The sequence below is a fragment of the Bombus affinis genome, chromosome 2 (assembly GCF_024516045.1).
Source record: "Bombus affinis isolate iyBomAffi1 chromosome 2, iyBomAffi1.2, whole genome shotgun sequence".
Lineage (NCBI taxonomy): Eukaryota > Metazoa > Arthropoda > Insecta > Hymenoptera > Apidae > Bombus > Bombus affinis.
In genome coordinates this window covers 4,836,726-4,862,316 of record NC_066345.1, presented here as the reverse complement: position 1 = coordinate 4,862,316, position 25,591 = coordinate 4,836,726, and the positions used below count along the sequence as shown (strand labels likewise).

Below are 25,591 nucleotides of genomic sequence, written 5' to 3'. Positions count from 1 at the left end.
ATATACGAAACATTTTTTTAGTAGCAATAATTTAGGTTAAAGGACTGACAAAAATGATCAAAGTTCAGTATAACTCCATAAAGTCCTCATATCCTGGAATCTACTTTAGATAAAAAAATTCAGAGAAATGTACTTTTTAGAGAAATTATTGAAAGCGAATTACGGATGCGAAAAATTTTAAGTAAGATTTGAATGTATACTGAGGCCCCGCAAAAGGTCACGCCGGCCCTGATTAGGAGTATATTATAATATATTTCTACTTTGATTGGCGTCACAAATTATTATTATAATTGTCGTCAGTATATTACCAGACTAACGTATAATATATTTCTATGTTACAGCATACTTCATGGAAAATTATACTTAATTACATAATATATGTCAGTTAGGATATACTATATCCTGTAGTATATATAATAGCGCTACAATTTACTATCGTATTTTGATTGGCTTGTGGGTTCCTTGGAATTTTTCATATTTGCTCCTTGATCTGCTCTTCCAGCCACAGTGTCCTCAGGTTCATACTCCCCTTTATGTCTTTCGGTGTTTGTTTTCCTGTTTCTTACCATTCTCTGCCACTTAATGTGAACGACAAAACAAACTCAATATACTAATTTCCTCGTATATGGACACTTGTTTAATATCTAGTTCCTGTTTTCTATTGCTCCTGCGTTACATATTCCGCGTGGCAGGTTTTCTTCTATTCTACGCCTCATCCCCGCTTCTCGTGTTGTTCGTCTTAGTTTTCCGATGACTCTTAGCTGTGCCATTATCCATCTACCAAATAAACGAGCATTCACCTTCAGGTAATATTTTCGAATATTTCCATGTTTTCAATATTTTCGGATGAAGTTGAAGATTTCATATACAGTGGACCGCGAAAGTATTTAATGGATATATTATTTATGGCACTCGAAACGTTTTGAAATTTCATTAACGCTACAATGAAATCCGATTGTTACGATTGTGCAAAAAAATTGTATGTAAAATTTGAAACGAATCTGGAAATGTAAATAGAGACGTGAGATATTCAGGCCGAGTAAATATTTCGCTAGTATCCTAAAAATATTTACTTTCATCGCATCAACATTATGTCAATAAGCTGCTACATGTATTCGGTAAAATCATCTTCAACAATCATCATACGCTTAAGATGGCTATTCATCCTATATTTTTACTATATATAACATGTATATTTAGCCAAAGAAAAACTACCAAAGTACCTAAAAGGAAGGATGAAGTGGAAAGACAGAAGAATATTAGCAAGATTCAGATGTGGAAACCAGACCAAAGCAAGGGAATACTGGAAGGAAGAGGGAGAAGAAAGATGCAGACTATGCAAAAGGAATGAAGAAGACCTGAGGAATGTAATAGAAGAATGCGAAATAACGGGAGGACCAAAGGTCATAGGAAAAGTACTAAATGAGACGGGAGAAGGCTTAGCAGAATTGAAAGGAATAATAGAGAAAAGAACAGCAAACGACAGGAAGGATGCACAGCAAGGAGACTAAAGTCCAAAGTTGCAATAATTTTTAGTCATTAGTGGTTAATTTGTAGTTCCTAGTTTTAGTTTTTAGAGAATAGAATAACTAAGGTAGTGCAATAGAATAGAGTGAAAAGAGGGGAGGAAGATATGTAAGAAAAGAATTAGACATAAGTAATGTAATACTAAAAGTTCGTCCAAAGCCAAAAGGCACGGACTAAGAAATAATAATAATAATATAACATATATATTGCAAGATAAGCTAAGCTTATCGAATACTTCTTCGTGCAATTACAATATCCGACTACCTAATAAAATATATTTAAAAAATAACAATTCATATAATAAAAAATATAAACCCAATAAAGTCTAAACCAAAGAGAAATATAACTGAGTCTCTGGAGAAGAGAGAACTACAAGAAGTAAACATAAACACAGTAATATTACGAGCACAGTGTTTCACGTGGCTATGACGTTATCACCTTATTGTCTCCTCCCTTATATCTATCTAAACCCTTTTCCTTGTCTTTTTCTCTTTTCTTATATATCTACCTCCCCTTTATTCACTCTATTATATTGCACTCCATTATATATTCTGTCTATAAAATTATGGCAACTTTTGGGCTTTTGCCTCCTTGCTATGCTTCCTTATTATTTTGTATTGCCCTTCTCTTCTCCATTATTGTTTTCAATTCTATTAGTCCTTCTCCAGTCTCGTTAGAATTTTTTCTGTGTCTTTTATCAAAGGACTAATAATAATAACGCTAATAAGGTACTTCATAAAACAATCCTGTCATCTTTGAAAGACAGATCCATGCTATTTAAAGGAGAATTGAATGTTTTTCTAACAGAAGCATTTTATCTCACAATCGTAAGAATTAGGAATACTTTGCAAAATGGTGAATACCTACCATATTATCGATATAATTTATTTGTGACGTCCCATACCACAAACACGAGCAACATTTGCATAATGTGTACGCGAGCTAGTTAAAATCGATTGCAATACTAATGAAGACGGTTGTTCCAGATCATGGGATGTGCCGAATGAAAAGAGGCCGACGCCGAGGTCTCTCTGGCAAGTGCCTCCTCCGAGGCAGCTTGAAAGTTAGAGGAAACACGTCGACAAGTGGCACGAGTGGCCTTAGCTGGCCTATAAACGCGCGAAGAAAACATACACAAAACCTGCTATCAATCCCAATTGACACCGAATCGGAAACGAACGCCAAGCCGAGACCTGAATTGCCTACCGGCTTTTCATGCATTAAACGAATACACAATGGTTTCTGGTTGCAAAATCAGCGGCAGGACATTCGCAGAGATTCACAGAGCAGCTTCGTGGCATCTCAATTTCCATTGATGCTTTCGGGATTGGCCATTGACGCTGCGTATCTCATCCGTCACCGACGGGTACCGTCGCGATTAGGCCCTTTTGTGACGTCTGTTCGATGGAATTGGATAATGGACGATCACCGATTACGCGGCTAAGTGGATCTAAGCGCTTTGAATCCGTGCTTCGGACACCAATCCGCCACGGCGTACCCCTATCACGTGGTCGTTCACGTTTTCTCTGCTCGCGTTTATCATTTTTTTTCTTTTCTTTTCTTTTTGTACGCTTTTCTTCGTTTCTTTCAGGCGATCCGACAGAAGCTGGTACAGTCGGAAAGAGCAGAAAGTTGGAGGGCAGTTGACGAACGACTGCGTTGGCACGCGGTGCTTTCGCATTTCAATACGAATATTGGCTGCCGGTATCAAGGTCAAGCGACGACGATAGCTTCGATCGAAGTTATTGAAGTGGTCGTAAGCGACGACACTTCGAAATACACGAATTACATCGGTTAGATCGTCGCCTACAGCATGCAAGTACGGACGTGTTGGATAAGGATCGCGAAGTAAGTCGCTGTGGAGCATCGGTGATCGCAAACCGCTTAAGATAATACTGTGTAGTTTGATTATACGTTGACGATCGATACAAGTGTCTCGGCGAATCCCGTGCTACCAAACATGAAAAGATAACACAGTGGAGCGAATCGTCTTTGGAAAAATCTTAGACTTTGAAACAAAATTTCTCTCCGGCATTCTTAACATTCGTAGTTGCACGTAATTAACGATCAAACGATAGTATAGTCGTATTGTTGGAACCGGTTAATATTTCGTTGAATAATTTTTATGTGAACTAACAGTTTTATTCAGTTACGTCGTTTAGCCTGATATTCGGCCGAATAATCAGTTTCGACTTACTCCGCAGGAGAACCATGAGGTTCATAACAGCCATCGCCGGGTATTTCCTGATCTTCGTTCTCCCAGATATCGAAGCACATGTAAGCAATCGCTCCTTATTTTATTTTATCCTTATAAAATATGTAAGTACGATTCTTCTAGATGATTTTATACACGCACGTATGAAAAACGGTTTTAAATATCGTAAAGCGTTTCGGTGAGATAGTTTCGCTTTTTAATAAGCCGAAGAGTTAAAAATAAGTGAATAGTTAGCGAGTACACGCTTATGTTGGTTGGCTTTGTTTTAAAGCTATAATCGCTTTCCGTGTTTCTCTAATAGACGTTTCAGTGTAAAACACATTAGTTTCTACGAGTAATTGCGAGCCAGTTGAGTTATTTACAAATAATGTCTTTAAATGTCTCAAATTATTTACTAATATTTTCTTAGCGCGTTATATGAGCTTCTGGTGATTGTTATCAAAATGAAATATCCCCAAAGATTCGTAAATTCGACTTTTATCAAGAGGATAATAATATTAATAAGAAACTAGATGAGACTAAAACACATGCATTGAATTTACAATATTTACAAGTTCTGTGAAATAATCGTTTTATGTAGAATGTTCTATATTTCAGAAATATTTTAAATATGTAAGAAATTTCTCAAGATATTTAAACGTAATATGCAATGCCTTATGCCTTATCTTTAATAGACATAAATATCACAAAGATACAAAAGATTTAGTAAGCTAAGTTAACTTCAATAAAGAAGATAGTTATTATCTATGCAGAAAGAAGTAGTAGCTAATGAAAATTTAAAAAGAAACGATAGATAGGATATAAAATGAGAATGTCTTTAAAAAATAATATTACTGTCATCTATCTTCAGCGTCGTTCTTTATCTTAAAGATCAACTGTTACGATAAACAAAACAAAAATGCACATGTCAAATTGAAATACCTTCCTTCTGTTCCGGACGGTATAAAGATAAAGATATATATGTTTCATAATGTATTTCAGGCAGTAAAAATACCACAATAAATGTTACACTTGAAAATCATTTACAGTTGGAGATCAAACGGAGTATAGACCTGAACGACGTTTACGTGCCCAAAGTAAGCCAACGCAGATTACCAACAGAAGTAGTGCCGACCAGCTATCACCTGGAACTTCAACCTTTTATCGGGAATGACAAATTCAAAGGTCGAGTTAAGATCAATGTCACTTGGATAGATACCAGTGACATAATTGTTTTAAATGCTCATCCACATCTTGCAATTACGAAATACGATGTTAGGATCACGGAGGCATCGTTGGAAGAAAGGTAAGCGAATAAAATCGCATCATACTCTTCGCTATAATTGTAAATGACGTTATTTAAAAATGGACTCTATTTCGTTGAAAAATTCTTCTGGCTGGAAAAGCTAAACTTAAGAAGCTAAATTTTCTACCTGATCCCAAGACTGTCAATCCCTAACTCTCCGTGGAAAGAATACAAAATTCTACAATAAGATCCACTACGTTTTAAATTATGTAGTATATTTCATACGAAATTCGTTGAAGTCGCTCCCTTTCTTCTTTTTTTTTTTTTTCGCTGTTCCTGGATCTTTTTAGGGAAAGGAGAAAAATGGGTACACCATATTACTACCATGTTACGAGTTCTGTTATGCGTATGAGTTAAATATATATACCATTTATGTGAACCAACTTTTAGCCTCATATCTATGTTATCGTGGAAACAACAACTATACATATAATAGGATATTACTAGCAGGAAATATACGTAATATGAAATTATATAAATGAAATTTGAAAGAAAATGTATCTGGAAATGAGTAACACATACACATACATTATTTATTTATTTATTATTATATATATATATATTATATATACATTATACACATATAATGTATATAGACAGTTATAAATAACTATAATGTGAAATAAAATGAAATGAAAATGAAAATATACATAATGTGGTAATACATAAAAATACTGTAGAACTTCAATTATTATCCGACTAACGTGCTTAATTCGGATAATCGAATAATCTTATTTCCCATACGCAGATCATTTATTTTAAACTATTTCGTAGATGTTAACACGTAACAAAGGAACATAACTTCTTTACAATGATGTATCGACTTTTTTAGTTTCTCTCTATTCTCGTTTTCAAATCTTCCTCGTAACAAGGCATGCCTCTTTCCATCGATGTTCCCATAATAAACGATAATCCCTCTTTTGTTCTGATAATCGAGGTTCCATTCTATATTGACATCTGGATATTAATGAAATATCCTCACAAATATTACTAATTACTAAATTTAATTACTAATTACGTATTGGGAGAAAATACATGTATATATGTATATATAGTAAATATTTGCACACAATTAAATAAACTTTCACATAATTGAATGAAAATTTGTTGACTCTCTCGTATTTTGTTGCTCTCTAAGATTAGATTTGATTAATTTGATTAATTGAAATTCCTCCTTAAGGCTAATATCTGATCATTAAAAAATTAAAGGGAAAAAGGCCTGCCACTGATGGCTGTAAACGTTGCGAGAGTCAGTCGTCGTTCTTCGTGGCCATCTAGCTACGCGATTCACCTGGAACAGATGTTAAAGAAAGGCACCAGCTGCGAAGTGGATCTCACCTTCACTGGAAATATCACCACCAACGATACCAGCGGTTTCTTCAAACACGAATATACCGACGCCAATGGACAAAAGCAGTAATTATAATTACAACGCGATAGACGTAAGATTAAAGAAAAAGAATTTACTGCCCGTCTTTTTCTCTAGTCCCTTCCTGGCTACCAACTTCAGATTGGACAACGCGCAAACTGTTTTTCCTTGTATGGATGAGCCTCCTTACAAAGCGACCTTCAAACTCAGCGTTCAGCATCCGAAGAACATGACTGCTCGTTCAAACACTCCCCTGGAAAGTAGCATAGAAACGTAAGTAGTATGAAATATTCGTTGATTTTATTTGCGTGTGTCATGTCGCTGCTTGGCGTTGACAGTGGCACGACTTCAAGAATGTAAGCTTTAGGGGAGAGACCTCTTAAAATTGAAATTTTTGAAAAGGTTAAAATAATATAGACCTTGCTATAATATAATAGCCCTGTGACGCAAAACTGATAAAATATGCGTTTTACATGATAAAAATAGAAATGTAATGTAGACCTTGCATTCGATAAATGCAAATTTTACACTTTTTAAATTATGTCGTTATCAGCACCAAGCAGAAGTACATAGACTGCGAATTTTTATGCTTTTGTGAGAAATTTTAAGATTCAAAAACGCACAAAATGCGAATAATAGGCGAAAATATGCAAAATATCTGAAGTGCACTTTCTCTAATATTTTCTTCCTAGGTTCCACCTTTTAATTATATTCGTTCCATAGATATCTACTGTCTAATCGCATCTGTTAAAATGCATTCTCTTAATTATGGTAAAATTTTATTCCAACAACAGATAACGAATAAAAATAAAGAATGAAATTTTATTCACCATTAATGAATAAATATCTAGTGGAACAATTATTTATTTAAATAAGAAGTTATTCGAGGAAGAAATTATTTGTGTGAGAATATATCTGGATAAAGATTTAATCGAATTTGGATAAAACTTATTTAGATAAAATTATATATTTTTCGTAAATATTTATGTGTTACATGGAGGATGGACATGGTACTGGACGTGAGATATCTTTCCAAGCTACATTGTCCATTTGTTGTAACATTGGCTTTTATAACTAACTTTTTCTTAGATAAAATACTGCCTTAAAAAGTTTATCGTTGCTTATTAAATTATTTATTTGTTAAATTAGTAGTAAAAATCTGTATATATTTGTACAAAATTAAGTGGAAACAAACCTTTATTCGTATTATTATTCGAATAATTCTGCAATCGTTACTCAAATAAATACAGAAAGTAATTCGTTATGAATAACAAATAATTATTCACAGATATAATATTCGTCTGATATAAATTTATTCCGATCTTAAATAAATATCTACTCGAAACAATTCAAAGAATGCACAACTCTGACTATCTAAAATAAAACCATACATGTAGAGCGAAATATATTTGTCGTATTACAAATAGTAAGAATTTTGTTAGATATTTTGACATTAAAAATACATTCAGAATTTTTATTGCCAGGATATTAATAAAATATATTGAATCACAGCACGATTAACTCCTTGTCCTACAGAAACAAGAGACTCGTGGTAAGAAATTTGGGCCAAAAACAATAAGCACGAACCTGACTCGTAGTACTTCGTTCGGATCAAACGTAAACAACACAAGCCTGGCTCGTGTTACTTCATTCGGGATAAACGTAAACAACACGAGTCAGACTCGTAGTTCAGTTACTATCGATATTTTCTTACTTTAGTTACGTATAATTCTTCGTTACGTTTACACGTTTAGGTTATAATTCCCTAAAAGAATTAAACAACCCTTAATACCTATCATGTCAGTAAAAAAAAAATCTAATATTTATGACAATAGTGAGAAGTGTGTTACTATTACGGATAGTGATTCGGTAGATCTTTCTGACAACGATAGTGATGGTAGCGATATTGTGTTTTCTATTATGTTTCATTGTTTCAAAAAATATCACGCATTTGAACGACGAGTTATCTCAAAACATTATTAATTTAAACTAAGTATTAATGTACAAATTATTACTGGTACATTATCCACTTTCAAATAATAAATCATTTTTCTCCACTGATAAATCGATCATAATTACTTGCCAGATATCTTAAAAAAATATTAGTTGTGCCCAAACGTGTTTATTATTTCACAATTCCTTTGATTGTGTGGAAATATACGTGTCATAAGACGCATACATCTTGCGCAAGATCGAACACACCGCTAAACAGCTAAATGGCTCGACGCGTGACTGACTTTCTTGTTTCTTGTAACCCGAGCAATCCGGAGTTAACGGGTAGAACAAGGGGTTAACCGGTTATTTGATTATTTCTTACAGTCTGAGTATTCTTATCTTATAAGTATGTATGCCATAAGTATGTAAAAGCGTAATTCTATTACTAAAAAATATTCTCTTTGCCTAGGACCGATGAGCCGGATTTGATCTGGGATCACTTTACCAAGACACCGCAAATGTCAACGTACCAATTAGCTTTGATAATATCGGACTTTGAGAGCATCTCGCCTACTCAGGAAATCAATGAAATGGATGGGAGAAAGCTCGAGATTAAAGTGTGGGGTCGAAAAGAATACTTGGACTCCCTAAAAAGCATACCTGACAAGGTTGTCTGGATCATGAACTATTTACAGGATTACTTCAACAGCTCGATTGTTTTACCAAAACTCGACTTGGTAGCCGTTCCTTCGTACGGTGCTACCAAAGCATCTGACAGTTGGGGCTTGATGTTCTTCAAGTATATATTATTTACTATACTTTTGTTAAGCATGCAAGATTTTATACCAATAACAAGGGAAAAATTACTATTCAAAAAGAATCAAAATTACTATTTAATCAATTACTATTTTATTACTAATTAAATTACTGTCTCATTACTATTTAATCATTAGATTATGAATGTTTATGCAAATGGATAAAGATTTGAATAGTACTTTGTTTCATGACTAGAAGATGTTAATCACGTCCATTTGTTTTACATATCTTGCATATTGGTTTAAGAACATGTACACAAAGCAGTGATTGACCAGAGTGTTACAAAATGTAAGAAGACAAAGTGTCACGAACTTTGACAGTGCATAGTATTCGTGATAATAAGTAAAAAATTTGTATTCTTTGCCAAAATATCATCATAAGTCATAAACCTTTTTGTCGTATATAGATAGTAAGATAGAAATATGTATTATCGACCCGTGAATCGTTATCTTTACTTGGATTTACATAGATATCCAGCTTTCATTTTTCCGGCACTTGTAAGTATCCTCTACTCACACTGTCTATACATGCTATTTTAAAAACACGTGGCTGACCTTGAATATGTCGGTAGGCTTGTCTACATGTTTCAAAACGATTTTTCATTATACTTTCCTTAAACCTCTCGCTACGATGCCCACGAAACTGAAGGTATTCTTGGCGCATAGATCAAAGCAGTTTTTGTTAATAGAATGTATGTATCTATATGCATAAACATTAAAATATTTTATATGATTGATCATAAGTACTTTGAAATTGGTCCTTATATCTTTAAATGTTCTTACTTGATATTGAGTTCTCAAGATTTATAATTCCTTTTTTTTTTTTGACAACCTGTATATGTTTAACACTTCTCACATAATATTAATGGTATGTTTACTACGTTATTGGTATACATATTTTGCAGAATATTAATGACGAAGATATCGTATACACGGTATAAAGAAAAAAGTGTGAAAGAAAATTTGACGAAAAGTTTTTTGGGGAATTATTAAAGAAGTCTGTAAAACAATAATCAATAAACGTTATATGGAAAGGCAGATTGCTCGCGCGGTTCCAATTCGCAGAACTTGATATCACCGACTACCGAATCGTAGGATGCAGCATGGACCGTCTAAAATTTAAATAAGATTTGAATTTTGATAAGAATTAGACTCGCAGAATAACATGTCAAAAATTATCTGTAAAACTTGACTCTTTTTGTTCGTTTGTCAGTTTTATTCATAATTTGCTCTTAATATAACATGTATCGATAACTGTATCCCAGATTAATTACCAACACCTGCTTACACGAACTAGCAATTGAAGCTGTGATACGCAAAATTATCTACGTTCGATTAGTGATATAAAATATCAATACCTTGTGCACCTTAAATAGGACCCGGTTAGTCTTTAATTAAATAAACGAATCTCAGTAATTATGTATACAATGTTATTATGAAAAAAAGATATACGAAAATAGAAATGACAAATTTGTCTACTTTGCATCTTGCGATTTAGCACCAACATTGTCATGTGAACGATAGAAATAACAAATCTCGATATGATATTGATAGCTTGACTTTGATTACAGGGAAAGTGAACTGAGTAGCCCGTCCATTTGGGACACAGCTTATGAATTAATTTATCAATGGATCGGTCAATATATCACACCATTCCGTTGGAGTGATGCACCTGTTAACAAAGCACTTAATTCATTCCTAGCTTCAATGACGACGGTGAACGTACGTATCATATTGCATGGACACGAAGATCAAGCACGAAACTAGTTCAAAATGTAATGTGTTTATTGCAGCTGAATCCGGACGAAATGGAAGGGAAATGGCCACTGACTATGCTATATTCCCTTTATTATGAATTTGCAAAGATTGAACCTTTCGGAAGGGTCGGTGGTATCAGAAACGAAGCTACATCATCGAAAAGTATGTTTTAACTAAATTATCTTGTCCCCTTGGAGTTATACAAACAGCGCTACATAATAATTAGAAAGTATAATGTAATTGTACTTCATGCTCGAAGTTAATATAACAGAAGTTATGGTAATTTTTGTCATAATAGCTTCTCTGTTAATTATATCAATTTCTATTAGTCGAAAATATTTTCGAATACCATCCGAATAAATTACTTAATCTTTTCAAATATATTCTCCTAATACGCTCTAAAGTTAGTTAATTTGTGACACTACTATTTCCCGTAAATAAGGACATAATAGCTATATATTTACGTGTTCTCTTTTTACTGTAGAACTTTTTAAAATGAATTTCTGAAAACTTCCTTCTGTAGGATATCAAAGTTTGTCTATTAAAACTTAGAACACCTTGCACAATTAAATCTTTGTAAATATAATTCTTACAAAGCATATGATCATAAATACGGAAGAAATTATACTTACAGGTTAAAAAACGATCGATATTCATGCATTGTATTGATTAATTATATCATTTCTGATAAATTATACATACAAAAAAATGTAAGATAATAATATATCAATAGAGTGGGAAAAATTTAAATGACTTAATAAGTTTCGATTTTTAATATCGATATTAACGTAACTATAGGAAATATTAAGTGTGTAACATTTATCAAACAGTTTGAAACGTCCACTAATTTTATACGGTATTGAAAGCAAATTAGCGTGTAATTAACTCAGCGAGTTCCTTCTAATTACATAAGACTAATTATGTCATTTTTTCTCCTTCTAGTGGAGCTGGTATTCCGGATGTTCAATTACACTCTCGGCAAAGATCTATTCCAGAAAGGCGTTAGAAATTTTATACAACAAAATTCGGAAGAGTAGTAATTGTTTTTATCAATTAGCCGGGAAGCAATTCTTAAATCCAAATTTTATAACTGGATTTTACTAATTTACATTATTATATTGGAATAATGACTATCGAAAAAATTATAATATTTTTTTGATGCATTTATATATCTTATGAAAAAGGTTAAAATGGAAAATATTCTTATTACATTAAATAATTTTATATAATTTTGTACTTTTTATTATTTCTAAAATATATTCAGGTTATGATTTTATAAACATTTAAAATTAGCGTGGAAGTCGTTTTCTTTCTTACTTCGTGTTAATCTATATCTAACATTATCTAATCTTTTATTTAATTTAGGTAAAATTTTAAATTTCGCAAAACCAAAATGTTTTCTACAAATTTTTATTTTAAGACTTTCATGTACAAAATATACCCATATAAAAATTGTTTAATTTTCAAAATGAGAGATAGGAAACACGTAAACTATAAAATTTGTATTTTATTCTCTCTTTTATTTCCAAATATCTTTCCGTTTCTGAACATACCAGAATAACGATAGCATTAATCATTTTCTCGTAAATTTTGTATTAGATATTCCGAACATTTATAGAAAACATTTTATCAAAGTATGAATCGTTTTCAGAAGCTTTGCTTCCCGGCTATTCTTCTCAACTTCATCCTTTGTTCAATTTTGTTCAACTGCTAAATATCATTTTTTCAGGAATCTACGAACCTTCTTTGCAGATGACATTTACAGCCGATTAAACGATGTTGCGGCTGAAACGGAGATCTTACCAAAAGGCTTGACAGTTAACTCAATCGCGGGTCCGTGGACCAATCGAGATAGAGTACCATTGGTCACTGTCATTCGCAATTATGAAACTCAAACAATTACACTTAGCCAAGTATGTATGCACGTTACGTTCTTAATCTTATCCAGCAAAAACGCTGTTCACCTCAGGGACGCGGAAAACGTAACGATGACATGATTTTCGCACGGATAAAGCATCAATGAAGAAGAAACGCGGTGCTGATTTTATTTGTGAGCATTTTGAGTAAAGTCGATTCTTTTCTTGCATAAGTAGCGACAATCTGTGAAAAGGTTGATCGAAACGAGAGACAGAATATGTACGTGATGATTGTTGCAAATATAATGTCAAAATGTAAATATTAACAAAGAAAAAGAAACTGAGGACCAAATCGAGCACAAAAGAAACTTTTTCATCCTATATCGATTTTATTTAGCTTCTAGAAAATAATAGAAGTTATCACGAACAGTCGATATTAGTTTTCATCTTTGTCAAAATTTAATCTGTTAGCCTTTTTATATTACATAAATGTAAATTAATATTGTACAAAAAATGTAATATATAAATATACGTATTTAATATAGTTTTTCTATTTATGTTAGATGAAAATATTGGCACTATTAATATTTCAAAATTTGATGAAAAATATTTATTATATAATACAGTAATCAGGTTTTAAATTTTTATGAAATATTTATATTTTGAAATCATAGCTTGTTCATTTAAATTCTTTTTTTTTTATTAAAAAGATTATTTCTCATACAAATGTGGATATAATCTAAGTCGGACGGATGTACAATTTATAGTATAAACGCAGCTATACTATGACGAAACTTTAGCCTTGAAGACGGAAAAAATATTGCCCTGTCTTTAGAGAAACTATCTAAACGATCTCAGTGATGTATGATATAATTGAAATAAAAACTTTAGAGCTGATAACCTTTCCTTTGAAGTGCATTTGTATACTTTGTAGGTCGTTGTTGATTACGTTAGTATACATCTACATACTTAGTCCCTGAGGTTACATCGTTCAATTATCGCTAAAGAAATAGCAAAGCGAATAATTACAGTCCATGTATATGTATATGTATATGTACATATAGCATACTTGGCGTGATAATCATAATATGAGAATAATGCCAAAACTAAACTACTCACTTTCCATATTTTCTCTATAATAAATACAATACAATATGTATATGTATATGTATATTGTATTTATTATATTTCTCTATAATAATATAATATGTATAACACAATACCATAAATTAAGATATTAAATTTAATTTTTTAAATTTATTCCTATTACTCTTCTTATTTCTTTAAATACAATTACATTTTTAAGGGAAAACTAACTTTTCTTTGTTTCAAATAATATTGTAATAATTATTATTGTTAATATTGTTCAATACATAAATTTTTTCTTATAATTGCTATTCCTTAGCTTTGTAGAGGTTCAGAAAGAAAATAGAACAATATAATACATTAAAGTTATTAAATATACAAAATTAACGTTTGTGTTACTATGTTTATAGAAAGTCTACCTCAGGGAAGCTCCACGAGCCTCCACTCCTAAAGTTTCTTATGAATGGGATATACCAGTAGTGATGATTTCCCAAGAAAAATTGAATATTCAAGAGTCTTATCTCCTATGGCTGACGAAAGGAAGTAAAATGAAGAATGTGACAGATATCGCTAACGAAAACCAGTTTATCATTGTCAATCCAGAGGAAATAGGTATGAGAATAATAACACAACTTAAAACAAAACAAAATGCTCACAAAATTGCTTAATCTTTAACTCAAGATGTCCATATTCTTCTCATTATCTACAAACATGTAGTTTCAGATTTCTTGGTATTTTATTAAATCATTATATTATAAAAATGAATTTTATATCTCTTTTTTGTTTAATGTAATTAATGTAATTTCCCAAGCTTTTTTTTTACAATTGTATATAAATTAAATAAAATAAAAATTCAGATTTGCTTTCAAGAACGAGTGATAGTTAATTTTTATAATTAAGATTAACTGTAGTTAAAGGTGAAAAGCCAGTAAAAGGGAAAGATGTACAGAACCTTTATTTTTAAAGCTTTCTTGTCAAAAAACAAAATGGAATGGAGTTACTTAGCTTCCTCAGCAATTGATTTACAATTCTATAGTATATAATATTAAATAGAGTGATTGATTATAGGTATGTTTCCGGTAAACTATGACTCCTGTAACTGGAAAATGTTATCACAATACTTGCAAAGTCCAGACCGAGAAAAGATTCCTGTTTTAACCAGAGCAAAACTCCTTCACGATTCTTGGAATTTAGCTTATTCTGGAGAACTATGCTTCAAAATTGCTTTAAATATGACTCTCTTTTTGAAAGAAGAAAGGAGTCACGTCGTATGGGAACCAGTCTTTATGATGATCGATCACGTTGGTAGACGTATCGAGGGATCTCATGTACACTCCAAATTTGAGGTAAATATTTTTTGTTTACGTTCATTCTTTAAAATATATATTTCAGAGGTACTTTTGTTATTTAACTGAAATATAGATAATTTGTTTATGTTCTTTTACGTATATTTAATTGTATATATTTCTATATTAATTTTATATAATTTATTAAAAGTGAAAAATGAAAAATATTCATTAATTTATCCTACATAACGTTCCGGCTATTAAAGCACAACTACTATACCCGATATACTAAAATGACTGGTTTCAAACTTTTTGGTTTTACCATTACTTAAAATATGCAGGAATACTTTTGGAAAATTAATACTGACGTATATTAAAATAAGAACACGATTATATATTATATACAAATACTTATTTTCATAATCTCTTCTATTATAATCACATATCATGTAAAATTGAATTTACAATTCAAAAGACTTTGATTTTATAAATTTACAATTTTATAAATGTATTTATTTCTCAGAAATCATAAGTTTGCAGTCGAAATTTAATCTTCAATATTAAGTAATCTTCAATATTACTTTATTTTTTACTTTTTGATCAAAGAATGCGCAAATATTATTTGCTAAAATTTATTCTTCCTTATTGCATCTTTCTGTTTCCTACACAAAACAAAATTTAAACATAAAATATTCATAAAGCTTATGAGGTAGTAAAATTATTATTATTTCAGGCATACATACGTACCTTGCTAAAACCTTTATATGAAGAACTCAGTAGAACTGTAGAACCAAATGAACCGTCTTGGAAAACTCATATGCGTGGAATGGCGAAAAATTTCCTTTGTCGTGCTGGATACGAACCATGTGTTAACGAAGCAAGAGATCAGTACAAAAAGTGGCTGACTGATAAGGAACCGGATAAAGGAAATCCGTCCGTAACTTTGTCACCCTTACCTTTATATATATAAGGCTTATAATTATTTCCATTATAAATATACAGTAATACACGTGGAAATGTATTGTTACTAATAGCATCAAAGCAGAAACTTATAAACCTCTGCAAGTTACTTACATAAAAATTTTAATTTAATGAGGAAATTTAATGCATGTGTGAGAATCAAAATTTCAGTATATAAAATAATACTAATACTAATATTACGTCAATTACAGTATATAAATGTTATTCTCTCTTACATATCATTTAGTACTTACAATTTTGCTAACTGGTTATATTACGTTTTGTAGAGATTAAATTGTATTAACTGTTGTTACTGTTTCTTACTTCAGAGTTGCCAATGAATTTATTTGCCCAGTATTTAAGTGGGGTTCTGAAGAAGAATGGGAATTTGGACTTCAACGTGTTATAAATTTCCCTCAGAATAGTCCAGAAAGAAAACAAAATGAACGTACATATCTTTTGAAATCCTTAGCTGGTTGTCCAAAAGATACATATAAAATTGAAAGGTATCATCCATAATTTTATTCAATTAATTTATCACAATGTATCAAGAATTAAATTGCTTTCAGTTTAAAAAGAAATTTTTATATAATCTTCATTAAAAAAATGTAAAATTCAATATTTGTTTTAGGCTTTCTATAAATGCTATTAATTGTTTTTAAATGAATACAGATTGATCTGTTAAACAAAATTGTATTGTAACTATAGTAACATAACTATATGTAACTATACATTAATATAATTAATATAATTTCTTGTTTCCAGTGAAAATTGAATAACAGCATCATGCCTTATATTTTCATTTATGTTGCAGATTGTTAAATGTAACATTTCTTGATCAGAATGGAAATTTTACTGACTCAGACATCCAACTAATTTTTGTAACATTAAGTGGTGGAGCAGCTGGTTACACAACTCTCTTTAATTTTTTAACTGAAAACTGGGATACGGTGAAACAGAGATTTGAAGATAAAAAACATCTTTTGTATCGCATAGTAGAATCTGCAACTTCCTCGTTTAGCAATCAAAAGAGTTTGGATATAGTTCGTAAATTGTATGAAAGTCATTCAGAAGAATTTTTACCAGATCTTATAAACCAAAAACCTTACAAGATGGAAATAAGAGAATGGAGCAAAAAGAATCTTCCAGTAATTGATACTTGGCTTATGGAAAATTTGCCAAGAGAAGAATTGGAAGCCATTAAAGCTTATCCAGTTACCACTACTATGGCTCCTACCATGGAATAATTAGAAAAAATAAACTCATAATTGGAAATTGAACAAAAGTATTAACAATTTAGAAATGTAAAAAAGTTTTTTAATTTCTGGAGTATTTACAAGCTATATCATAAACCAGTAACACACTGCTTGGTTTAAAAATATAAATAACTTGTTGACTTCAGCAATAACATGCCTTCTAACAGGATGGCTTCTAGCAATAAGATTAAAAATTATTCTAATAATTATAAATACAACTATAATGTAAAATTGTTAAAAAAAATCGGATTTAATGATTTGATAATGATTATTAATAATTTGGATTTAATAATGTATCATTGTAATTTATATTTTCTTTATTTATTATAGGTACAAAGCTTTTATTAATGTATAATTGCTACTACATATGTATTTAAGTTTGAATAAATAATGCAATTACATAAATTGTGAACAATCGAAGCTTGATTTTACAAATAATTTTTGTCTGAAAGAATAACATCATTTGCATCACCTTGATTATTGCTTAATTAAATAAAACTTTAATAACAACATGATTAGCATCTTAATCTTAATTTCTAGTTACAAAAAAATCAAAATTTCTGTTTATATTCTACTTATATCCTGCTTGTAAAATTAATGTTATATTACTTACAATAAATAAACTTATGAAAGTAAGTTGCTTCTTAAAAAATCTCACATTCACATAATGATCCAACATAAAATGAGAAGTATAGTTAATCAATTATTTGCTTTTGGTTTGAGAGATTTACATAATGAAATTATACATATCACGTTCAATATTAAAGTTTTCAGTTAATTTTGTATTCATATAAATTAAAGATAATTTTACCATTATAAGATTCTTGGGTAAATATAATTCTATGTTCATGTTTGAAACAAAGTAATAGCATAATTAATTTAAAAAATGAAATAAAATAATATTTATTAAATGTTTACTTGTCACATACATAGGAATGTTAAGATAGAGTAAGCGAGTCATACGTTACCGTGTAAATGGATGCGATATGACAGTATAGAAAGAATTCTGCATAGAAGCGTTTTCTATCGAATGTGCATGCATTATTTTAAGTGAGAACACAAGAGTTCTTTATGTTACATTCATCTGTAATATAAAGATTCAAACCTACTATAATATTTTATAACATTGACTAAATACAAATGCAGGACAGATCTGACTTCATATGGAATTTCATGTCTCGTGTTCTAAAATACCGACCTGGAACAAACTCAGTCTCTAATTTTCTTCTACGTTAAATATAGAAATTATATTTGTTGAAAATACTAAATATTTATGAATATTATCATTAATGAATACTTTAAATTGATGAAATCATTAACAATTCATATTTTATAACATGGGTTTTGCAACTCACATTTTTTATAAAATAATAAGTATCTAAAGCTGTAAGATGGCAGCATATCATGTTTGCTCGAGATTGTTCGATATTATCCTATCATTATTCTACGTAGAGAAATATATTCGTAGGTTAAAGTAGAGTCTATATCTCAATGTAAGATGGCTAATTTTTGAGTTTAGTTTACGTCCTAATTTTGTGCACTTCGACGCGTTAGTGAACAAATGTTGTGTAAACTGATTGTTTTTATAAACCGACACTCCCGGTGGTGCTTCATGAGACTCGCCAGAAAATATATGAACGCGCTATGTCATTATCCATCATTAATCGAAATTGATTGCATACATTTAATCAAGGGTTTCAGTGCTTTTTTTCAAACTACTCTTGATAGAGGAAAACTAACGTTTTAATTATATTTCAGTACGTACTTTTACGAGAGAAAATGTTATTAATTTATTAATTAAAATATGTTGTACCGTTTTGATGATTTTATTCACTATTTCATACATTATAACCTTAGTATTTTTTCTGTTTCTCTTCTGTTGCTGCAGACACAATGGTTGAGAGTACTAAATGCTGTGTCCTGCAATGGGCTGATCATGCAAGATACATTACAGAAAAATTTAGTGGGCTGTTGGAGCGTCAGGCACTTGTTGATGTAACACTCGTATGTGAAGAACAAAAGCTACGTGTTCACAAACTGGTCCTAGCATCAAATAGTACATATTTTGAGGTATATTTAAAAAATATATTTAGTTTCCTATAAGTGAAATTAATTATAAATTACCTTTTATTTGCATGTATAAAAATATATACATATCTATACATAGACATATTGGTTATGTCTATAGTTTTTTAAAAAATATTAATAACGTAAAGTATGTTTTTCATTATAGTTTTATAATTATCTATTTCAAGATTAATAAACGTGTATAAATAGATGTTTACAAAAAATTGCTTTATTACTTTGTTAAAAAATATAACAAAGCTAACTTAAAATGTTAGTTAAAATTCAGTGCTAATATATAAAAAAAAAAGAAAAGTTATACAATGTAAATTATATTTAATAATATTAGCAATATTAGATTTAGCTTTTTATGTATTAAAACTACTTGTAACTATAAATATCTATATCTTGTTATTTTTTCAAATTGTAAGTTTAATATACTTTAAAAATAACTGAGTAGCATATAAGTGGTAATTGTCTTATGTAATCATAAATTACAAAAATACCTAATCATAAATTTAAATTTATATTAACAGGTTATACAAAAGATAAATTAAAAGCAATTTTATATTTAAAGTGAATTTGTATTATTTAACAATAAATATTTGTAATTCTATGAAATAATGAAATTAATTCAAATATATAAATATTATTTAAGTTTGTGCAAGTTTGTTAAAATCCCATAATTTAAAATAATCATATTTTATGTATAGGTAGCTTTTTCTCTAAAATTAATTTTGTGGATTTTAAATTTATTTTATTATTATTATTATGAATTAATATTATATTAAATAAGTTTATGAAGAACACATACAATAGTGAAACCACTTCTCATATCAAATTATGATCATATATATGTGTGCAATTTTATAATATTGTAATATATAATATATCATATCGTAATATATAACAACATATTTTGATTAAATCAAAATTTCGAATTTTATTTAGTTATTGCACTGTGTATATACATCCATAAAATTATATACAAAAAATATATGGAATACTTATGAAAGGACAATTTTACAGGGATTATGTAATGTTCATATAAACTAAAGAAAGCCTTATATATTGGAATTTCCTTATTTATTTGCAAGCATTTGAAGAAACCATGTTTGATGGACATACTTTTTACAACTTGTGAAGAACATCTATTGAATATAAAGGTATCAAAGAGATAATTTGTATGAATTCAAAATAATGAAATAAATATATGCTAATGTAAATAGCTTTTCAGGGATACATTTTATACTTTTCTTATGTATCAAATAGATATACATAAATAAATGTAAATATATTTCAAAATGTGCATGTATACAATTATAAAAGTTCACATTTACATAGCATTAGAATTTTTAAATTTAGATACCAAAATTTTTTACTTGAAAATGATATTATGATTTAATACAAATGTTCCTCAATTCTTTAAAAAATATTTAACACTATTAAAAGTGTTCTTTGCACATAGCATCAAATTTTGTAATGTACTATAAATATATTATGAATTTTAAAAATTCGTTTAAATACACTTAGTTAAAGGTAGTGGTAGGTTAGCAAGAATCATTTGTTCATTGCTATCAGAATTTATGAATACAGCACTCTTTTATCTATTAATATATTTTGTTTGCTTCACTGTCTGATGTAACAGGAGATCCTACAACGAGATTTGGGTCAGGAACCAGTTATATTTTTTAAAGATCTAAACTTTGAAATCTTAAAGGCCATGGTTGAATTTATGTATTGCGGAGAAACTACAATTCCTTATCAATTGTTATCACCTTTATTAACTGCCACAAAAACTTTTAAGGTTGGTATTACAAATATTAACAAAAATTATTATAAACATAAGTTATTCCCAAAAGATATTCCAAATAAAATTACAAAAAAATTTTTAATAATTATGTTTATAATGTTTTCAAAAATCTTTTATTATTTTTGTTATCTAAGATGATAAAATATTTTGTAATCTATCATAGAACTTATGTTATATTTATGTTTGATATCTTGTTTTCTCTTTTCGATCTTGTGTTATTTATATTTTATAATGTACATTTTTTTTATTGATCCTCTAAAAATTTGCCATAAATTCACTATTAAATGCTTGAAATTTGAATATTTCATATACAATGTGAGACCACAGCTGCAAATATTTTGAAATTTTATTTTAGTATATACAGTGTAGCATTGCATGTAATTTCATAATTACTTGTGAATGTAAACTCACTAAGTAGATTAAACATAAGAAGTTTTATGATACAAATATCAATTGTTTAAAAAAGATGTACATTGGAATGAAATGTTTTATATTGTATTATTATTGAACTATTATGTATGTACTTCTCATCATTTTTTGAAAAATGTAGGGAATCAATCATAAAATTATCCTGTAAGATATGAAAATCATCATAAATTATCTTAAACAAGACAAAATTAGAAAAAATACACATAAATGTACTAATAATTTTTTATGTATGTATAGGTTAAAGAGTTGACAACTGTGGTTAATGCCATGATGAGTTCTAATGTAGGAAATTTTGAAATTAATACAAATATGGACAAAAAAGTTACTGAATCAGAGATTATAAACAATACATGTAATAATACAGATCATATAGATGTACAGTGTGATGAACTTGTTAATGATGAGTGCTTTGTACTTTGTAATGAGAGCAACAGTGATGTGAATTCAAGTGAAAACCAATCTTTAGAAGGTAATACAACCAGCGATCCTCCTCAACAAGAATTAGAGCATATGTTATATGAGGATTCACAAGATTTTGAAACTAATGCAGAACAAACTAATACATTATTTTCGGTAGGAAATTCTACAAAATTAGTAGGAACTGAGAATTCAATCGTATTAACAAATGATAAAACGAAAGAAGTATCAAATAGATACTTGGAAAATAGAATGATAAATAGTGATACATTGTGTACAAATAATGAATTAAAACCTTTATTATATGAACAATGCTGTGATTTTTCAGATATTGATGAGTGTGAAGAAAGTTCTATGTCATTGTCACAATCTTGCCTTCAACAAATTGAAGAAGACTTTGCACAATATAAGTTTGAAGGTACTGATGTTCCTAGTAAAGTAGGAAAATGTGTCAAAGTTTACACTCATAAGAGACGAAAATCTATAGATGACATAAAAAACAAGCTAACAGATGTGAACAATATAATTCAAAATCCGCCATCTACTGATTGTATAGATTTATTGGATGAGCCGTCCACTAACGATATACCAGTTACACTTTTAACCTCATTAGACATGGAAAGTGCTGAGTATATTATAAGTTTGAGTACTGAAAATATTCAATCTATAGTAGGAACTACCTTAACTGAGCAGCATACATTAAATACATGTAAGAAAATAGAACAAATTATTGAATATGATACCCAACAAGATAGTTTAAATAAAATAGAATTAAGTACTGAAAACACTGAAGCTTCTAATTATACAAAACCAATACTAAGAAGAAGCTTGCGATTAAACCAACAAGAAATAGAAGAAACTATAAATAATAATGAAGCTGTTAAAGATCTTCAAGAAAAGGAAAAACATTTAAAAAAATCAAATTTCTCGAATAGAGCAGAATTATGTATTAAAAAAAAACGTAAAATAAAGGTCACAGATCGTAAAGTTCCAGAACAAGCTATTAACAATGTAATGCAGCCCATTAGGAAGACATTTAACAATTCTCGTAGGAATGCTGAGAAATTAATTGTCAGAAAGAATAATAAAAGTACATTGTCCAACAAAGAAAAGGATGAGCAAACAGTTAAAATAACAAATAAGTTAAAATGTGACATATCAGAAGCAACAGAAATTGATTCCATTTTTACACTACCCAAATTAAATACAATAGAACATATAAATCGTGCACTGTGGGGAGATATGTCAGATTTTCCAGAAGACTATGAAAATAAGGTGAATTTAATGGAATGTACTCCTAATACAGAAATTCCGTTTGCTGTTGGTTTATTACCTTTACGTACTGCTCTGGAAAAAATGCAAGCAACACCAGATCATCAACCTCGCAAAACTCGTTCATCGGTAGCACCAGTAAGGCAGGATATTGATAATCTCAAGAGGAAGAACTGTACTCATTTAGGTAAAGTTACAGATTCTAAAAAACAAAATACCTGCATTAATCATCCGAAAGAAAATGCAAAAGCAGTTTGTCATATTCGGATTAGAACAGCACCGTCGCAGTACGTACGAAATCGTAAAAAGTATCTTTCAACGGATGTAAATACACTGGAACCTCCGACTATTATCAATAAACATTAATAGCTATTAATGTTTATCAAGAAATACATAAAGATAGTAATAAAATTATATCCTTAAATATGAATATCAAAGAAAATAAGAGAACGCGTAATTCTATGCATGTAATTTTGTATTTTGAGAACATATTTTTAATATAAAACTCCTTGTATATATATATAGAAAATAGATACCGAAAAAGAGTATGCGACGAACTATGTAAAGTATGTAAACTATATAGTTCCTTGATTTCAACAAGAATTCAAGATATATTTTTTTTATTATTTGGCCATATATTTTTTAATTTATATTAAATGCTACTATACGTGTTAAATAATACTGTGAGGGTAAATTCAAGTTTTTTTCCTTAATTGAGGAGAAAGATATTAATATAAAATAGTTATAAAATAATATTTTTGTTTATTACATTTTTATAAAACTTCCTTGTATATTTTTTAAATAATATTCAAGATAAGATTATTAATTAATGTGTGTTCTATTTAATCAACGATATGAAATAAACCTTTTTATTTGTAAATGTATGAAATGGAACTGTGTGTTATACATTTGGTGCACGTATGGGGCTACACATACATAGAAAATATATTATGTATATACTCGCAATGATATATTTTGTTTTTCAGATCATGCCCATGTTGTTTCATGATGTATTTGAATATTTAAATGTCTTAGTTTGTTATTTTTAAGTAAAACTATAATTTACACAATTTCTTTTTTTCTTTGAGTGTGTGAAAAATGCATACATATCATTTATATCAACATGTATATCTTATTATAAATAATATCTGTTATGGACATTTTTAAGAAATCATATATTTTATATCATTTATTGCTAATCTTATTCATTACTACCATATTTTGTAATCCTCTATAACTAGTATTTTGTTTCCTCTTGAAAACAAAAAAAGGAGAATTGTGTTTTATTATCGTTTTATATTTTGTAAATTTTGAATAAATCATTTAGCACCTGTATGATGACATAGTAACAAAATACAAATCCACAACAGTAAACAAGTAAAATAAGATTTAATAAAAAAAAATTTAGATACATGAGTATATAATTTTCATAACGTATGTTATAGAGGGTTAATATCTTTGTTTAATGATATACTTTATGATACTTTAGTTCTATGTAATAAGTAAATGAAATCATAATAACCCAGTATAATAATTTGTGCTGTAAAAGTAGTAACTATAAAGCTTCAAAATTATAAAATGTATAATAATCATATTATGTATGTACTTTATAATTGTTTATATTTTTTAAATAGCAATTGTATCTAAACAAAATTATTTGTATTTATACAACATTTACAGTATTTTGAGATGTTAGCAGTTGCTGTACAATGTAACATAAATGGATTGTTTATTGCAATAATATACAGATATTTTTTACATAAATTTATGTATACATATACAATGATACAGAAATATATATATTTTTTTCGTAATAAACATTTTTGATGTACACTTGCGATATGTTTGGAATTTTTACTAATATTTCAATTACATTTTTTTACACAAAATTTATATCTCTACGGATAAGACAATTTTATGAAACTTTAACGGAATATTATATGGAATTGCGTACTTAGTTATGTCCTTGTGTTCCATATCCTTGTTATTAAACATTTTTATTACTTCATAGATTACATTCAATATCATATATTGCCAGAATAATCATAATAAGGGACTGTGTAATCCGTACGGAAACATATAATATACGTATGTATTCAATATGCTCTTGACACTGCGCAGAGGACGAAAACGGACTAAAGAAAGAGAGCCATGTTTATTTATAACTAGTAATTTGATTGGCCGTGCAATGTACACTATGATACATGTACAATCGATATAAGTAAAGTATAATTGTCGTTATCTTAGT

The 25,591-nt window shown here is 29.4% G+C and overlaps 2 protein-coding genes and 4 long non-coding RNA genes across 9 annotated transcripts; 3 read left to right on the top strand and 3 right to left on the bottom strand.

The window, feature by feature from the left end:
- Nucleotides 1-278: 278 nt before the first annotated feature.
- On the bottom strand, nucleotides 279-2,573 carry LOC126913831 (uncharacterized). The gene is made up of 2 exons (XR_007709424.1): nucleotides 2,395-2,573; nucleotides 279-777 (listed from the first exon to the last, which is right to left on the bottom strand). It is a non-coding gene; the product is annotated as an uncharacterized LOC126913831 (long non-coding RNA).
- LOC126913858 (uncharacterized) lies at nucleotides 712-1,819 on the top strand. The gene is made up of 2 exons (XR_007709490.1): nucleotides 712-806; nucleotides 1,201-1,819. It is a non-coding gene; the product is annotated as an uncharacterized LOC126913858 (long non-coding RNA).
- A 571-nt stretch (nucleotides 2,574-3,144) lies between the features above and the next one.
- On the top strand, nucleotides 3,145-17,755 carry LOC126929001 (aminopeptidase N). The gene is made up of 15 exons (XM_050744949.1): nucleotides 3,145-3,375; nucleotides 3,732-3,804; nucleotides 4,771-5,027; nucleotides 6,237-6,443; nucleotides 6,514-6,669; nucleotides 8,801-9,130; nucleotides 10,718-10,868; nucleotides 10,940-11,066; nucleotides 11,847-11,937; nucleotides 12,634-12,817; nucleotides 14,257-14,458; nucleotides 14,915-15,192; nucleotides 15,866-16,065; nucleotides 16,422-16,598; nucleotides 16,907-17,755. Exons 1-15 carry the CDS (start codon nucleotides 3,341-3,343, stop codon nucleotides 17,337-17,339), a joined length of 2,901 nt encoding a protein of 966 aa, XP_050600906.1. The 5' UTR covers nucleotides 3,145-3,340; the 3' UTR covers nucleotides 17,340-17,755.
- LOC126913847 (uncharacterized) lies at nucleotides 15,102-16,477 on the bottom strand. Its single transcript, XR_007709472.1, has 2 exons — nucleotides 16,347-16,477; nucleotides 15,102-16,088 (listed from the first exon to the last, which is right to left on the bottom strand). It is a non-coding gene; the product is annotated as an uncharacterized LOC126913847 (long non-coding RNA).
- LOC126913856 (uncharacterized) lies at nucleotides 17,252-18,808 on the bottom strand. The gene is made up of 2 exons (XR_007709486.1): nucleotides 18,547-18,808; nucleotides 17,252-18,432 (listed from the first exon to the last, which is right to left on the bottom strand). It is a non-coding gene; the product is annotated as an uncharacterized LOC126913856 (long non-coding RNA).
- Nucleotides 18,809-18,838: 30 nt separating this feature from the next.
- Nucleotides 18,839-25,176, top strand: LOC126929003 (uncharacterized). Of its 4 annotated transcripts, XM_050744958.1 has the most exons (6): nucleotides 18,840-19,105; nucleotides 19,237-19,418; nucleotides 20,510-20,578; nucleotides 21,061-21,219; nucleotides 21,892-22,123; nucleotides 22,400-25,176. In XM_050744958.1, the coding sequence occupies exons 2-6, from the start codon at nucleotides 19,242-19,244 to the stop codon at nucleotides 23,707-23,709; spliced, it is 1,947 nt and encodes a 648-aa protein (XP_050600915.1). In that variant the 5' UTR covers nucleotides 18,840-19,105; nucleotides 19,237-19,241; the 3' UTR covers nucleotides 23,710-25,176. The 4 variants fall into 4 exon arrangements, with proteins under 4 accessions (XP_050600912.1, XP_050600913.1, XP_050600915.1 ...); XM_050744955.1 differs by having other exon boundaries at nucleotides 18,839-19,105; nucleotides 21,892-25,176; XM_050744956.1 differs by lacking the exon at nucleotides 20,510-20,578 and having other exon boundaries at nucleotides 18,839-19,105; nucleotides 21,892-25,176.
- Nucleotides 25,177-25,591: the final 415 nt, after the last annotated feature.

Coding starts and splice junctions, on each gene's coding strand:
- LOC126929001 (XM_050744949.1), top strand. CDS start 3,341: ATGCAAGTACGGACGTGTTGGATAAGGATCGCGAA. Junction 3,805..4,770: donor TCCCAGATATCGAAGCACAT/GTAAGCAATCGC, acceptor AATCATTTACAG/TTGGAGATCAAACGGAGTAT. Junction 10,869..10,939: donor CTTCAATGACGACGGTGAAC/GTACGTATCATA, acceptor TGTTTATTGCAG/CTGAATCCGGACGAAATGGA.
- LOC126929003 (XM_050744955.1), top strand. CDS start 19,242: ATGGTTGAGAGTACTAAATGCTGTGTCCTGCAATGGGCTGATCATGCA. Junction 19,419..20,509: donor CAAATAGTACATATTTTGAG/GTATATTTAAAA, acceptor TTTATTTGCAAG/CATTTGAAGAAACCATGTTT. Junction 20,579..21,060: donor AACATCTATTGAATATAAAG/GTATCAAAGAGA, acceptor CTGATGTAACAG/GAGATCCTACAACGAGATTT.